At 36.4% G+C, this 15192-nt stretch overlaps 1 protein-coding gene across 2 annotated transcripts in view; it reads right to left on the reverse strand.

Annotated features, from left to right (window-relative positions):
- Positions 1 to 493: 493 nt before the first annotated feature.
- The window catches only part of adcy1.S (adenylate cyclase 1 (brain) S homeolog), a 142869-nt gene continuing 128170 nt past the window's right edge, over positions 494 to 15192 (reverse strand). For both annotated transcript variants that reach the window (XM_041567580.1, XM_041567579.1), the window contains 3 exons: positions 3386 to 3500; positions 2274 to 2398; positions 494 to 1415 (listed from right to left, as the gene is read on the reverse strand). In XM_041567580.1, coding sequence (XP_041423514.1) covers positions 1080 to 1415; positions 2274 to 2398; positions 3386 to 3500 — 576 coding nt within the window. In that variant the 3' untranslated portion in view covers positions 494 to 1079. The remainder of the gene's footprint in view (positions 1416 to 2273; positions 2399 to 3385; positions 3501 to 15192) is intronic.

Consider the following 15192-nt stretch of genomic DNA (forward strand, 5'->3'; position numbering starts at 1 on the left):
TAAAAAACTGTACCATACTCAACAAAACAGGTACAAATGAGGAGTATAATAAGAACTAGTCCTTCATCAGTCCATACAGTAGAAAGCATGAATGTATAAATATGCAGATAACTGTTGCAGGTAAGAAAGTTACCATTTAAACAGAGTGATTATTTATATATTGTATTGTATTGTATACTGTATGTATGTTGATTTAAATGGTGATAATTTTCTTATGATACAATAATTGTGCTTTACAAAGATCTGTAGAAAATTAGAAAATGCTCTATATATTTGTCATGGACTTAACATATCAAATGCTGATTATTTATATAAACCTTGGTAAAAGGTTTAAAATAAATGTGACTAAATGGAAGAATTTGGATTCATTGAGCTTTCTGTATTTTGTGTAACACTCCTGAGCCTAAACTTTAGTTATCCAATATATATATATATATATATATATATATATATATATATATATATATATATACATATATATATATAATGCCACATCAGTGTTTAGCACCTTCACAATTGTAGTTGCAGTTGACAATTTATAACTAGGAAGTTTTTAGTTTTGTCACCCACCCCATTATTTCCATATGCAGGACTGAAGAAATGAATACTATAAATTTTAATACATTAGCAATAAAAATTGTCTTTTCCTAAATGCTTTTCATCCTGCTTGACAACTGAATCTTTGGAATAGAAGTTGTTAAGCATGACGAAAAAACATGAAAACATGACACAAAACATATACAAAATTTCCATGTGACTTTGAGATGAGATTTTCCTGACCAAAACGACCCACTTCAAATTATATGAATTTGCCCGCTATCAAGACTGGTTTTAGTTTGTTTCTGCTCTATATCAGTCATCATTCTTTAGAAACTGGAACATGGTGTGTGTTCCCTGATAAACCTATCATTTTTGTTAGCCCTTGAATTTTTTAAATCTTTCTGCTTTCCATTGTTCTCTTTGGTTGGACAAATTATCCTTGTTAAAGTGACATCTCTTGATTCCATCATTTCTTAATATAAAAAACAGGTATTTTCCTGAAATTCAGTTTTGATTGCACAAGCAAGTTTTTCTTGGTTTTATGCCTCTTCAGCTGCAGGCACAGAAGGCAGATAATGCAGCGTCTGATTTGCATGGGATGTTGTTGGTTGTAGTGTACTCTGACCAGGTTTGACTGGAAAGCTGGATAAAGATCCTGCAGGACAACTAGTACCCAACTTTGTTTGAATGTTTGTTCTGCCATATGGGTACATTTTGCGTTCCATGTTTAAAGATCTGGTTTGTGAATTTGTTCCATCAACTTTTCCTTCGAGAAAATATGTCAGCATCTCTCCCTTTCCTTTGACACTAACTTTACCTCGGCATACAAACTCGTAATTGAAACTTTTTAGTATTCGATGAACATCTTCTGTTACCTAAGTAGAAATGAAACGCTGTTACATGTAGTAGATTTGATTTTCAATTAAAATACAGTACAGCCCTTCTTTTACACCCGCTTTTTCCCATATTCTTTCCACAAGTTTTTTTGGATTTTAGCAGCCCCTGGGAAAAGGTAGGTGGGGGTCTACTGTATGCTCTCAAAAAGATATATTGCAAGTGCCATACTGAAGTATAAAATTTCAAAATAAACAATAAAACAAAGTAGATTTTTTTTTGCATCCTATTTGCAACTGAAGGTTTATTGGAACCTCACCTACTACTGGAAACTCACTTACTAGTAGTTGATTGAAAAGGGTACTTGCAAAGCTCACCTTTCAAGTCAATTTGAATAGCTTGGTGTAAAATGGAAATACTTTCAGTACATGTATCATTAGGGGCATTAGCATCTGACTAATTTGCTTCAATTTGCAGCCATGGACAAGCCTACAAAAGGAACTTGCAATTTACCCTTATGTCCAGGCTGCAATTAATTACAGGATTGCCTTGTGTCAATGCAAGCAAATTAGCATAATTCATTAGAGGTGCCTGGGTAGATGCAATAGTGCTTACTACAAGTTGTAAAGGAGCATTTACCAATAGAATACCTATGTCTACTGGGTCTATGTGCAGTCACTGAAACAGGTATAAACATACGCACACCCACAACAGCCCTTTCAAATAGCCGCCTGGTGCTCAGTAATGGAGGCTTCGACGTATCCAATGAAAAAGTGACAATCATCTTTAAGTACTTAAAAAAATAAAATGCAATGTCTTACATTTAGAATTGATGAATAAATATTTAGAGCGTGCAATATTCATGTCTGCAACATGGATAAAGCAAAATAACAACCTACCTGAATTTTGCCTTGCACCCCTGTACTGTCCATTCTGCTAGCAACATTTACGGTATTTCCCCATATATCATATTGTGGACGCCGGGCACCAATGACTCCTGCTACTACAGGACCCACATTAATACCTATAAAACATGGTTTTGATAAGTGTTTTTATATGTGGATTGGCAAATTTCATCAAATTCATTATTCTTTTAACCAGGAAAATGCCCAAAATCATTTACACCATATGTCATTTGTACAATCTGTTTGGGATGAAATTCATAAGAATTAATTAATTTGTAACCCAGTTTCCTTAGTGTGCATGTACTGCACATTCCTTGAAAATGTAAATTCAGAAAAAAAAAATATTTTGATGCCATTCTTTCACAATATAAAGAGAAAAGAAGAGAATGAGGACATTTAAAGAAATAAACTGTAAGATTTGTACAGTGTAAATCACTACCTGCTATAATGAAATATGGGTGAGCAAAAACATTATCATTGCCTATAGGCTTCTATAGGATTTGACATTCCAAACTAGTTATGTTGGCTGGTCTGGAAAAAAAAATTGCAAAGGCTTGGACAATGATAAAAATGATATCAGTTGGGCCATTTAAAGATAATATCTCTTGGTAACCAGCAAAAATTTCAAGATCACACATTTGATAAGTTTGTCCCAATATCACTATGAGCTGTATTTAATTACATATATGGAACCTATTATCCAGAATGCTCGGGACCTGGAGTTTTCCAGATAATTAACTTTTCCATAATTTGGATCTTCTAGTCTACTAGAAAATCACATAAACATTAAATAAACCAAATAGGCTAGTTTTCCAATAAGGATTAATTATATCTTAGTTTGGATCAAGTACGAGGTACTATTTTATTATTACAGAGAAAAAGAGAATCAATTAAAAAAATTAGATTATTAAAATGGAGTCTATGGAAGACGGTCGTTCAGAAAAAAGTTTTCTGGATAACAGGTTTTTAGGATAATGAATATCATACCCATACTGGTGCATTGAATTCTGTATCTTTTTACCAGCTGTGCATGATCATAAAAAGAAATAAAATTGCTGAATTGGTCCTATAAAGTTAATAAAAAAAAAATTGCAAAATCATCTTACCCACTCTTAGGACAAATTCGTTGTAAGATTGATAATTGATTTCATCAAGAACATCAAACATTTCGATTGAGAAATCAGCCAAGTTACTCAGATGGGAGTAAATAGATTTTTTTGCCTATGAAGAGAATTAATATCCATTACTGTACAAATGGAATGTAACCAAACAATAGAGGAATATAGAATTAGTAACTATAAGAACATAGCCTCCAAAGACATTTTTTGCTTTGTAAGGCAGTACACCTGGCAATTAGATTACATTTTACATGTTAGATTACATATACTGTATTATATGTGTTGACTATCATAAAAGCCTATGATCCAATCATCCAAATCATCCAAGCCACTCTTAAGGCAGAGACACACGCTCAGATTCGGGGAGATTCTTCCTCTTCTTCCTCTTCTTCGGGGCTACTAATCTCCCTGAACTGCTTCCCGCCAGCTAGAATCTAAATTGCTGGCAGGATGGCACTTTGGGAGGGAACTTTGGGTGACTTCGGAAAGCAAAGTGCACCGATTGCCATCTTGGTGGTGATTTCTAGCTGGCGGGAGGCAGTTCGGGAGATTAGTCACCCCAACCAATCTTCCCGAATCTGAGCATGTGTCTCTGCCCTTAAAAGAATTAATAGAATCAGTCATCACAACAACATCCGGCAGGGCATTCCACAACCTCAATGTCCTCAATGTGAAGCACCACCTATACTGAATGAAAATTAAAGTTATTTTCCTCTAGTCTAAATGGGTGGCCTCTGGTGTGGTGATCCTCTTTATGAGAAAAAGGGTCCCTGCTATTTGTCTATAATGTCCTCTAATGTACTTGTACAGTGTAATCATGTTCCTCACAAGTGTCATTTTTCCATAGTAAACAACCCCAACCATGACAGTCTACCCTCATAATTTAAGTCTTCCATCCATCTAACCAGTCTAGTTGCACATCTCTGCACTCTCTCCAACTCATTCATATCCCTCTTAAGAACTGGAGCCCAAAACTGCACTACATACTCCAGGTGAGGCCTTACCAGGGACCTGTAAAGATTCAAAATGATGTTTCATCTTTTGGATTAATGTCCTATTTTATGCAAGACAGTATTATTTGCTTTAGTGGCCACATAATGACACTGTTTGGAATAAAACAACTTGTTATCTACAAAATAAACCTAGATCCTTCTCAGCTAAGGAAACACACATTGCACATTGCCATTTAGTGTATACAATAACTCACATCTATATTATTTCTGCCAAAGTGCATAACCTTACAATTATCAACATTGAACCTAATTTTCCAGTTTGTGGCCCAGTTTTCCAATTTAGTCAAATCACTCTGCCTAGTAGCTATTTCCTCCTGGACGAACCAACGCCACCTCAAGCTCAACTTGGCCAGAACCGAGCTCATGGTCTTTCCACCCAAACCTAGCCCATTTCTTTGTTTCACCATTTCTTTTGATGGTATGACCATTAACCCTGTTAAAATAGGAACCTGTCAGTATCAGTGAAAAGAAGATGCATGAGAAATATAAGCAGCTAAAAGCTCCCCAAAGCCGCCCCTAGCCCGGCGAACATTAGTATCGGCGACCCTCCGACACCATTAAATCATCTTCCTGAGATGTTTCAGTCATGCTGGGCTGGGGGTGGCGCAATCCCTCCATTGGCTGGAGTCCTGTTTTCATTTATAAACATTTATAAATATATTGCCCCCAGACAAGCGTGACTGTAACAATTTAGGAAGATGATTTAATGGTGTCGGAGGGTTGATGTCACGAAGGTTCGCTGGGCTGGGGGCAGCTTTGTGGAGCTTTTAACTGCTTATATTTCATGTGAAGCTTCTTTTCACTGATACCAACACATTCCTATTTTTATAGGAATGTGTCAGTATTACTTTAACTGAGCCCGCTGCTTGAGGACATCTTGCTCACTGCCAAAACCCGTCACCCTTCCTCTGCAGTATAGCCAAGATACGCCCCCTTTTTTCAGAAACAACAGCCAAAACACTAATTCATGCCCATATCCTATCCCAGACTAGACTATTGCAATCTTCTACTAACTGGTCTTTCTGACTCCCATTTATCTCCCACAATATATCTAAATCTCTGCTATCATGATTATCCTGCTCTCTTCTAAGAGGGAACATGTTCAAGCCAAACTCAAATCCTTAGCATGGCTGCCTGTTAAGCAAGGGATAGCATATAAAATCATTATGATATCATTCAAAGCCCTTCATAACTATATTACTTCACTTGTTTCACTGTAAGATGTATTAGAGCTCATCTATTAATATTACAATACCAGAAATGATGTTTCCCTACATGCAGGGATTGTGCTACAGTCAGTTATTTAGTTAGATTTTGTTTGTGCTGGTTCAGTTATTTGAGTGAGCTCTAATACTGAACATCGGCTAGGGAAGGGATCCCCCCTAAAAGATGTATTGGATCTAACTGTCAATGCAAATCTGACAGCCAACTCCTACATGAAGAAGAGAAATAGATGCTGAGAGAGTGAAGATAAAATTGATTATTTCAGAAACAGTACAGAATTTCCAATTGGTTGTATTTAGAAAGTTTCTTATTTCAGTATGATGAAGCTAATATTAAAGTTTTAATTTTCAGGATAGTTACATTTAATAAAAAAAAAGCAAAGGACCAAGGACAAACCCCTGCAGTACTCCATTTAATACCATTATTTGTAATTTATCCTTCAGACAGTTCTCTATCCAAGTACAAATACCATTTTCCAGAAAATATTCCTTGATTTAATCATTAACCTTCTGTGTGGCACTGTATCAAAAGGATTAGCAAAGTCCAAGTATATTTCATCCACTGCCATCCCAGAGTCAAGGTTCTTACCCACTCATAAAAGGCAATAAAAATAGTTTGGCAAGATCGGTTATGCAAAAAACCATACTGACACAAACTCATTATGATTTCCAACAAAGTCAAGTATCTTATCCATTGATACCCCTTTGAAAAGCTTTTCTAACACTGAAGTTAAACTAATTGGCCTATAGTTGTGAGGCTGAGGACAGGATCCCTTTTTGAATAACAGGAGCACAGTGGCAGAACTGTGTAAGACCTCAATGAAATCTGAAAAATCAAGTTTGGCAATCACAGATCTAAGCTCATTTACCATGGAAAGAATACCATCCGGACCTGGACCCTTGTTTATCTTTACACGTTCTAGACTCTTTTCAATTTTCTCTTTCGTGAACCATGTATCACCCTCTGAAATAAAGGGTCCCATCCAATAATTTTTGGATTCATTTTACTCCTCACTGTTATACCCTTTTCCATCTAGATTTTAGCTTTTTTGCTAGATTTATTGACTTCTTATACTTGATAAACATTTCAGCTGAAACTTGAAAGTCTTAAAAGCAAGGCATTTCCTACCAATAGTCCTATCAATCCACAAAGGTTTTTCTTTGCGACAACGTTCCTTGCTTACATGGGGAATATACTGACATACATATTTATTAAGAAGCATTTTAATGGCATCCCATTTTTGTTCTGTGTTTAACCCTGTGAAAAGCCTTTCCCAGTTAATATGTTGCAGAGATGGTCTTATATTGCAAAGTTTGCACATCTAAAAATTTGTGTTTTCTCAAAGAAGACCATGTTATGTTTACTATTTCCTGAACACTCACCCAACCAAATGCTAGATATGAGTTCAGCAGAAAAACTGCAATTTTGTTAGCAGCTTGAAATTCTTGCTAAGGGACTGTCTTGTATGTGGGGTTAGGGATGCAGCACTGGAAAGAAGGCTGCTAGTACAACACAACCTAACCTTTGAACCATCTGTGCATTCTAAAGAAATATAGGCCATATTCCATCTGGGGTTGCAACAAATACAGTATAGTGAACATCCAAAATGACGCTACCAAGAAGGAAGCAAAAACAGATATCCACAGTATGTCCCTAAAATTATAAATATTGTTGGAAAACTAGCCAATTCGCAAAAAGAAATACATTGGTGTAATACTTCAAGAAGCTAAATGTAGAATGGAGGTAGATACAGGCTGTGACTGTTCCTTAATTTCAGAGGAAACTTTCCATGCTTTATGGCCCACAAACTGGCCACTTATCTTTCCATGTGATAAAAAGCGTGTGGATGTTGTCGGCTCGTACTGTATTTCATTAAAGTCTACTATGAAAAACACAAAGGGAAAACTATGCTAAAGCCACAGGGCAAGCTTATTAGAGTGGTTTGAACCCCATGGCATTCAATTTACTAAATTAAATATGCAACAGCAGACTCTCTACAAAGTGCCATCAAAGACTTTAGCAGTGTATTTGAAGAAGGCTTTGTCAAATTTAAGGGCTCTCAATATCATTCCTGCTTGATCGCAATACACATGAAACCACAACCTGTAGAATTTGCTCTCTGCCCAAAGATAGATGCTGAAATCGTTCACAAAATACAACAAGGAGAGCTAATTTCAGTAGCCCACGCAACTTAGGCCACACTAATAGTGCCTGTACTGAAGCCAAATGGAGAAGCAAGTATATGTGCAGACTATAAATGCACAATTAATAAGGCATTACAGGAAATATTAAATTCCTGTTGTCGGTCAAATTCTCAGCACCTTGGCTAAAGGAAAGAGTTTTGTCAAACTTGACTTAACACAAGCATACCAGCAGTTGCCTGTAGATGATGCAGCTGCTGATGCACAAACAATTATGACATACAAGGGAGCATTTAAAGCTACTCAGTTGCAGCTTGGAATTTGCACCAGGTGTGTTCCAAAAATTGATGGATGACCTTCTTTCCAGCATGCCAGGGGTGGTGCCATATTTTCATGATGTCCTCAATGCAGAAGACTCTATTGAACTGAGAGAGTAAGAGTATTACAGAATTTTGCAGATGCTGGGTTAAAAATAAAGAAAAATCTGTTTTTGGGGTACCAAGTGTTGAGTTCCTGGCATACAAAGTTGATGCAAAGGGAATATATCCAACAGCAGAAAAAGTGAAAGACACTCATGAAGCTTCAGTTCCCAAATATAAAAAGTAGCTGAAAGCATTTCTCTGCCTTTTGAAATTTCTACAATTCTTTTTTGAAAGACAAAGCTACTGTGGCTGAACCACTGCACAGACTTCACGACAAAAATTCTACCTGAAAGTGGTCAGACCTTCATGGCCAGGCCAATGCTAAGAGACTCTTATCATCAAACAATATGCTAGAACATCTTAACCTTATTTGTGATGCTTCTCCCTATGGAATAGGGACTGTTTTATGACATACTGTAAGTGACAGCCACGAGGTTCCCACTGCATACTATTCATGGACCACAGAGAGGAATTATGCTTAGATAATTCTTAAAAGAAGAGTTCACATCTTTAAAAAAATGTCAGCAAAAACTGCCACATATAAAGGCTGCATTTTGTGGGGAAACAGAGTTGGATAAACTCATGCTCTCAAAGCCCTACATGAGAGAATCAAAGATATTGTAAAATACGAAAGTCCTTGCTGGAAGTTATGTTTGGTGGCTTAAAATGTATGAATGCATTGAAAAATAAGTATAAAGTTGTGTTCCTTGCCAATCCACTCTCCATGCTGGAGGAGGTTATTCGGAGCACATAGTCTCGGCTACAAATACATTTTTGCAGGGCCATTTCAAGGTCAGACATTCTTCCATGTGATTGATTCCTTCTCTAAATGGTTGGAAAATGCATCTGCAACAACCCATGCACCCATGCATGTTGCTGAAGTTGTTTGCCACACAAAGGGGTTTATTTAGAGTGAGTTTAGAGATCGCCACAGTCCACAAGAGTGACATTTCGCCACTCGCGGTATTTCCTTTTAGAGGACTGTGGGAATCTCCAACTTTGATAAACCTACTTTGTGATAAATATACACCATGGACTTCCAGACACAATTGTGCCAGGTAATGGAGCACTGTTCACATTATCAGACTAAAGAGCATCTATGGAATGTAACCTTATTTATCAGGTTACAACTGCACCATTCCATCCATTTTTAAATGGGCAAGAGGAGCAAATGGTCCAAACTACAAAGGATGCATTAAAAAGGACAACTGATGGTGATTTATAGACAAGGACATTTTTTGTTGCAACAGCATGTGACCCCCTTCTGCTAGCACTGAGATCAGTCCTGAAAAACTTTTGATGAATCGACAGCTTACAACCTGTTTAGATAGACTCCACCCTGACTTGGCTTTTGATTTACATAATAAGCAGGAAAATGCAGAGGCCTCCACAGTGAGGATGTTTGAAACAGGTAATAGAATGGATGCCAGAAATGATGCACTGGGACCAAAATGGATACCACAGTTATTGTTAAAGCCATTGGCCCTGTATTATTATTATTATTATTATTAACATGTATTTATATAGTGCCAACATATTGCGTAGCACTGTATCTTACAAGTAAAGGCTGCTGACGGCCATGTTATCTGAAGATATGTTGGTCAGTTTCAGAGCAGACTCTAGGGCAATGCTTGTCCTAACAATGAAGGTAACCATGGCTAATCTGGGTTGCCAGTTGACTTAACTCCTCTATCTCCTCTAATTCATATAGAAGAACAAACAGCAGATGAAGCATTACCTGTAAATACTGAGGCCAAGCCACAGTATTTATATATATATATATATAAATAGAACATGTCTCAGAGAAAATTCATGGTGGTGACTCTGATAAGGCTTTACTTCAAATGGAGGCCTAATGGACCTATGAGTTGAACTGTGTGGCACCAAAGGGGTTAAATGGCCAATTGGTGTTAAGCTGCTTTTTGAACTGAGATAAATAATCATGATGTGTGGCCAAAAGCAGACAGAAAATGAAATAGTGTATCAACACTGCATTGCAACAAAATGAACATTACACAGTGATTGTAACAATATTTAATTGCTTTATTGTGTATCTGTCGCTTCTGGTAACAAAATATATACTTTGTATAAATTTGCAGGGTATACATGAAAGGAATCTCTACAAATGGGCTTTTTTATGAACATTCACTTACTCCACACGATAGTGGCACATAATTTAAGAAATTATCAACTGGGGAACAGTTGTTATAAAAATGATAAACTCATGTACATTTAAGATCAAGAGAGCAAGATCAAGCTCTGAAGACAATTCGTACATATCGGATGACAGTTCAGTAAGCTTCTAAGAAAATGTGTGTATATCGAATGACAGTTCATCAAGCTCTGAAAGAAAATTTATGCCGACTGGATGACAGTTTATCAAGCTCTGAAGAAAATTTGTGCATATCGCATGATAATGATAATTTGTGACATTTTCGAATTTTTTTCTACTTCGAATAAACTCACAATTGAAAGAAAATTGAATGTTAGATTATTTATGAAAAAATCTGAATGTAAAAAAGCCTGATTGAATACAATTGTGGAAAAAACTCAAATTTGTTAAGTTTATAGGTCTAAAAAACTTGAATTTATGAGTCTACAAACTCAAAAGAACACGGAAAACTCGAAAACCTTGAATAAAAAAATGGCTTGAATTTTGCATAGGACAACTCCCATTGAATTCTGAACTTGCCAGCTTTCAGCTTTTTCCTTCAAGTTTTTTGTGCTTAATAAAAACCAGACATTCAAGTTTATGTGAGTTTTTGTGCAAAATTAGAATCATGGAAAAAATTTAAATTCGAACATAAATAATAAATCACCCCCCTGGTGTTGGTGTTTTCTGACAAGAAAATGTTGGAAAGCCCTAGAGCCATATATTTGAGCAAGAAATCCAGAAGAGCAAATTAAAGTAAAATCATTCTAGGTATCCTGTTCATATGCCATCAGGAAATTACTCTCTCTTTCCAAGTTAATTGGTTATTCCCTGTTGATATAGCTCTCCTTCCTAGACACCTATCAAATTATAATGGAGTCTCTCTACCCTTACTTACAGTATATCCCCTCACTTATCCCTTTGCCAGCAGGGGAAATGTTAAATGCGGTTAAATTACTTCAAAGTGTCTTCTTATTGACTGAAAATTTAAATGCTTTGAATAGAGTGGTCCATATTAGCCTGCACTTTTTCTGCATGACAACTGAGGGCCAAGGGTAGCTAGTGGCAATTAATAATGACCTCAGAGAGAAGGCTACACATGACAAAGCATTCTTATTATTTCACTCTGAAATAAAAATTGCAATATTGCTCTGCATTATAAGTGCTACCAGGACCAACATAATGCCTTGCCTACTGAAAGGTGGGAAGTCCCCTACTGATGCAATCTGGCAAGCGGTCAGGTGTTGGGTTTCAGATATTGCTGAAAAAAAATGAAAAGAAAAATCCCTTAGCAGTTACCATCCCTTACCAACTCTTGAGAGATATTTAAAAAACATTGTTTAAATTCTGTTGTCAGTTTTAGATCACAGCATCTTAATAAAAAACAAAACTTGTAGTTTACTTGTAGCAAATGACTAGCTGAAAAGCTATGAATGAAACCTGGTAGAATAGTTTTTCTACTACAGGACTGTGTAATTTATTGGTTATTAAGCTTTTTATCGGTTTACTGATATTAGGTCCAGAACTTTGTATTGTTTTGCATATATTAATGATTGCCTATTATTTACCTGGCCCTTTTAAAAAAATCAAGAATTCTTCAAAATTAATTAAACCCCCCCTGGATGGAAAAGTCCAAAATCAGAAAATCCGGCATCTCTGTCCAGGTTGCATATAAGTCAATGGGAGAAGTCCCAATTACTTTTTGATGTGCACTGGGTTTCATGCAATACCCCGAAGTTTTCAGGCAAAAATCTGAGTTTTCAGGTGAAAAATCCAAAAAAACTTGAAAATCTGATAAAAAATCTGAAAAAATCTTGAAAATCCAATTTTTTTTCCCGCAAAGCAAATTTTCAGGGAAATGTATTAATAAATAAGAGTAAAAAAGCAGAGCAGATTTGATCGGAGATTGCAGCAGAAAATATTGAGATAAATTCGGACTTTGATAAATAACCCGCTTAATCTACTACGAATAAACCACAATACTTTTTAAAACCACATACGTCTACTTATCTATTAAAAGATCAGAATATAAAAAGCACAAACGAATGGTAAAACCTTGAAATCCTTTTTGTATGAATTTTTGTGCTCTTACAAATGAAAAAAAAAAAAACTCAAAACCACTAAAGCTTTGAAGATTGTAGATGACACAGCTTTATATGTTGCATGTTTTTATTTCACTTAATATTTTTTGTCTAATTACTCAAATTAGTAATTAGATTTTTAGAGCAAAAAGTTTGATTTGGGAAATGAAAAAAATACGAACGTTAATAAATTGATCCTGTAGGCTCAAAGCGGACAAGAAAATAGATTACTTAAAGGAGTTGTTCATCATCAAACACTTCTTTCAGTTCACTTGGCAGATCACCAGAAATAAAGACTTATTACTTTCCATTTTCTATTTATGACTGTTTTTTTAACAGTGAAGTCTAGAGTTTAATTTTTCACCTTCTAAAACATCTCAGGGACAGATTGCCGACTATTTAACTGTTTTTAAATCGATACATTTAATTGATACGTTTGTTATCTTTGTTCCTGCTGAGCTGAAAGACGGCTGTTAGAATTGATAAAATAGTTGCTACTATTCCACAGATGCTGCTGAGAAATGTATCAACTAGATGTATCAACTAAATTTAACAAATTGTAACAGTTCAGAATCTGCTCCTGGAACACTGAGCTGCAAGACTTAAGGGAGGCAGGAACATTAAACCTTAAACTTACATTTTGGGAAAATGGTAAAAAATAAAAGATGGAAAGCAATTGAAAAAGTCTTTGTTTATGGTGATTAATCTGAAAACAACTAAACTGAAAAAAAGTATTTGGAAGGTGAACAACCCCTTTAAAGTGTTTAAATATGTTTACATATTTTTATATCACACAAATAATATCTGAAAAATATACACTTATATTAGAATAAATCTGAGAACTAGGAAAATCAGAATATGACAATGTGATAATATTGAAAGCAAGCTAAAGTTGACTTTGCGTCTGCACTATACAGTATACCATCTGGTGGTAAAATAAGAAAATTCAAGGGTTTTGCTTTTGCAGTTTACACATGCAGAAATGTAACAGATAGATTACATATACAATTTTAGAATGACATTTTTTGGAAATTCATTATAGACATTTATAATAATAGATAAGAATGATTGCGCATCGTTTAAAGGCCACTAGGATTTAAGTCCTACCAAGTCTATTGTGCCTATCTTACATATTGACAACTAGTCCATAACTGAAAATTTGTTCTTACCTGAAATTTTCTTTAGTCCGTAAGGCAGCACACAATGGGTTAAGGTCTGAACCAATCCCTGGTAGGACAGAAGAATAATCACTAATTAGCAAGGTAATATTAGCCCCCCCCCTTAACCCTCCTCCAATAGTGTTATATGACAAGCTAACTATCAGGAGAGAGAGACAATTTTTTATGCTGAATACTTTATTGGGAGGGCAAACAAAATTTGTGCTGCCTTATGGACTAAAGAAAAAGAAAATTTCAGGTAAGAACAATTTTTCAGTTTTCTTATCGTCCTACAGGCAGCATACAATGGGACTTAGCAAGCTAATAGGGAGGGAGAAAACAAAAAAAATTTTCTCAAGTCGAATGAAGGGCTGCTTCAAGAACTCTGCTGCCAAAGGCTGCTTCTTGAGAGGCTGCTAAATGCTTCCCAAATGTGTGCGCATTACTCCAAGAGGCTGCTCTACAGATTTCTGTAATCTCCACTGCTCCCTTTTCTGCCCAAGAGGCCGCAACTGCCCTTGTAGAATGAGCCCGAAGAGGAAAAGGTGGATCCATTTCCAGCAAAGAGTAAGAATGGGTAATAGTATTCTTTACCCAAGAGGCAATAGTCGCTTCCAGTAAAAAGAACAAACAAAATGCAGGCAATATTATTTGCGAATTGATATTTGTCGATGTCGGTACCTTCGGTGTGAAGTATGGCATAGTTCTCAACATCACCTTATCCGGAAAGAATAAAGTATAAGGAGGCACTGTTGCTAATGCCTGAATCTCCCAAATTCTTCTTGCAGAAGTAATGGCAACTAAGAAGGCCGATTTCCATGAAAGATGTCTGAGACTGGATTCCTGTAATGGTTCAAAGGGAGAGTCACATAACGCTGTCAATACAATGTTTAAATCCCATGGAGGAACTAGAGACCTCAACCTCGGCCTGATCCTTGACACTGCTTTTACAAACCTTCTTACCAAAGGTTCAATCGCCAAGTTCTTGGAAAGAAAAACTGAGAGTGCTGATATCTGGACTTTCAAAGTGTTCGGTTTTAACCCTTTAGAAAAACCATCTTGCAGGAATTGAAGAATCACCGGTAAAGAACAATTCTTTGGAGAAATATCTTTATCTCTACACCAGGAGCAAAATACTTTCCATACTCTAGCATAAGCCGTGGATGTTGATTGCTTCCTGGCCTATAAAAGAGTGTCTACTACTTCATGTGATTGACCTTGGAGAGCTAGCAACTCCTTCTCAGCCTCCAAGCCGTTAAGACTCCACTTGGATGGGTTCGGGTGCTTCAGGCCTTTCTGAATGAGGAGATCCTCCCTGTTCGGAAGAACCCAGTATTCCCCCTCCGACAACACCATCAAGTCCGAGAACCATGTCCTCTTGGGCCAAAAAGGAGCTATTGTTTGATCTTCTGAATCACCCTCTGAATCATGGGTAAGGGAGGAAAGATGTATGCCATCTTGAAATCCCATAGTACTGACATTGTGTCTACAAAATTCAGATTGTCCTCTCTCGACAGGGAACAGAAACGGAACAACTTCTTGTTCCTCCGAGTCGCCATCAGGTCTATCTCCGGACATCCCCACCTAAGAACAATCTGACGAAAC

The sequence above is a fragment of the Xenopus laevis genome, chromosome 6S (assembly GCF_017654675.1).
Source record: "Xenopus laevis strain J_2021 chromosome 6S, Xenopus_laevis_v10.1, whole genome shotgun sequence".
Classification (NCBI taxonomy): Eukaryota; Metazoa; Chordata; class Amphibia; order Anura; family Pipidae; genus Xenopus; species Xenopus laevis.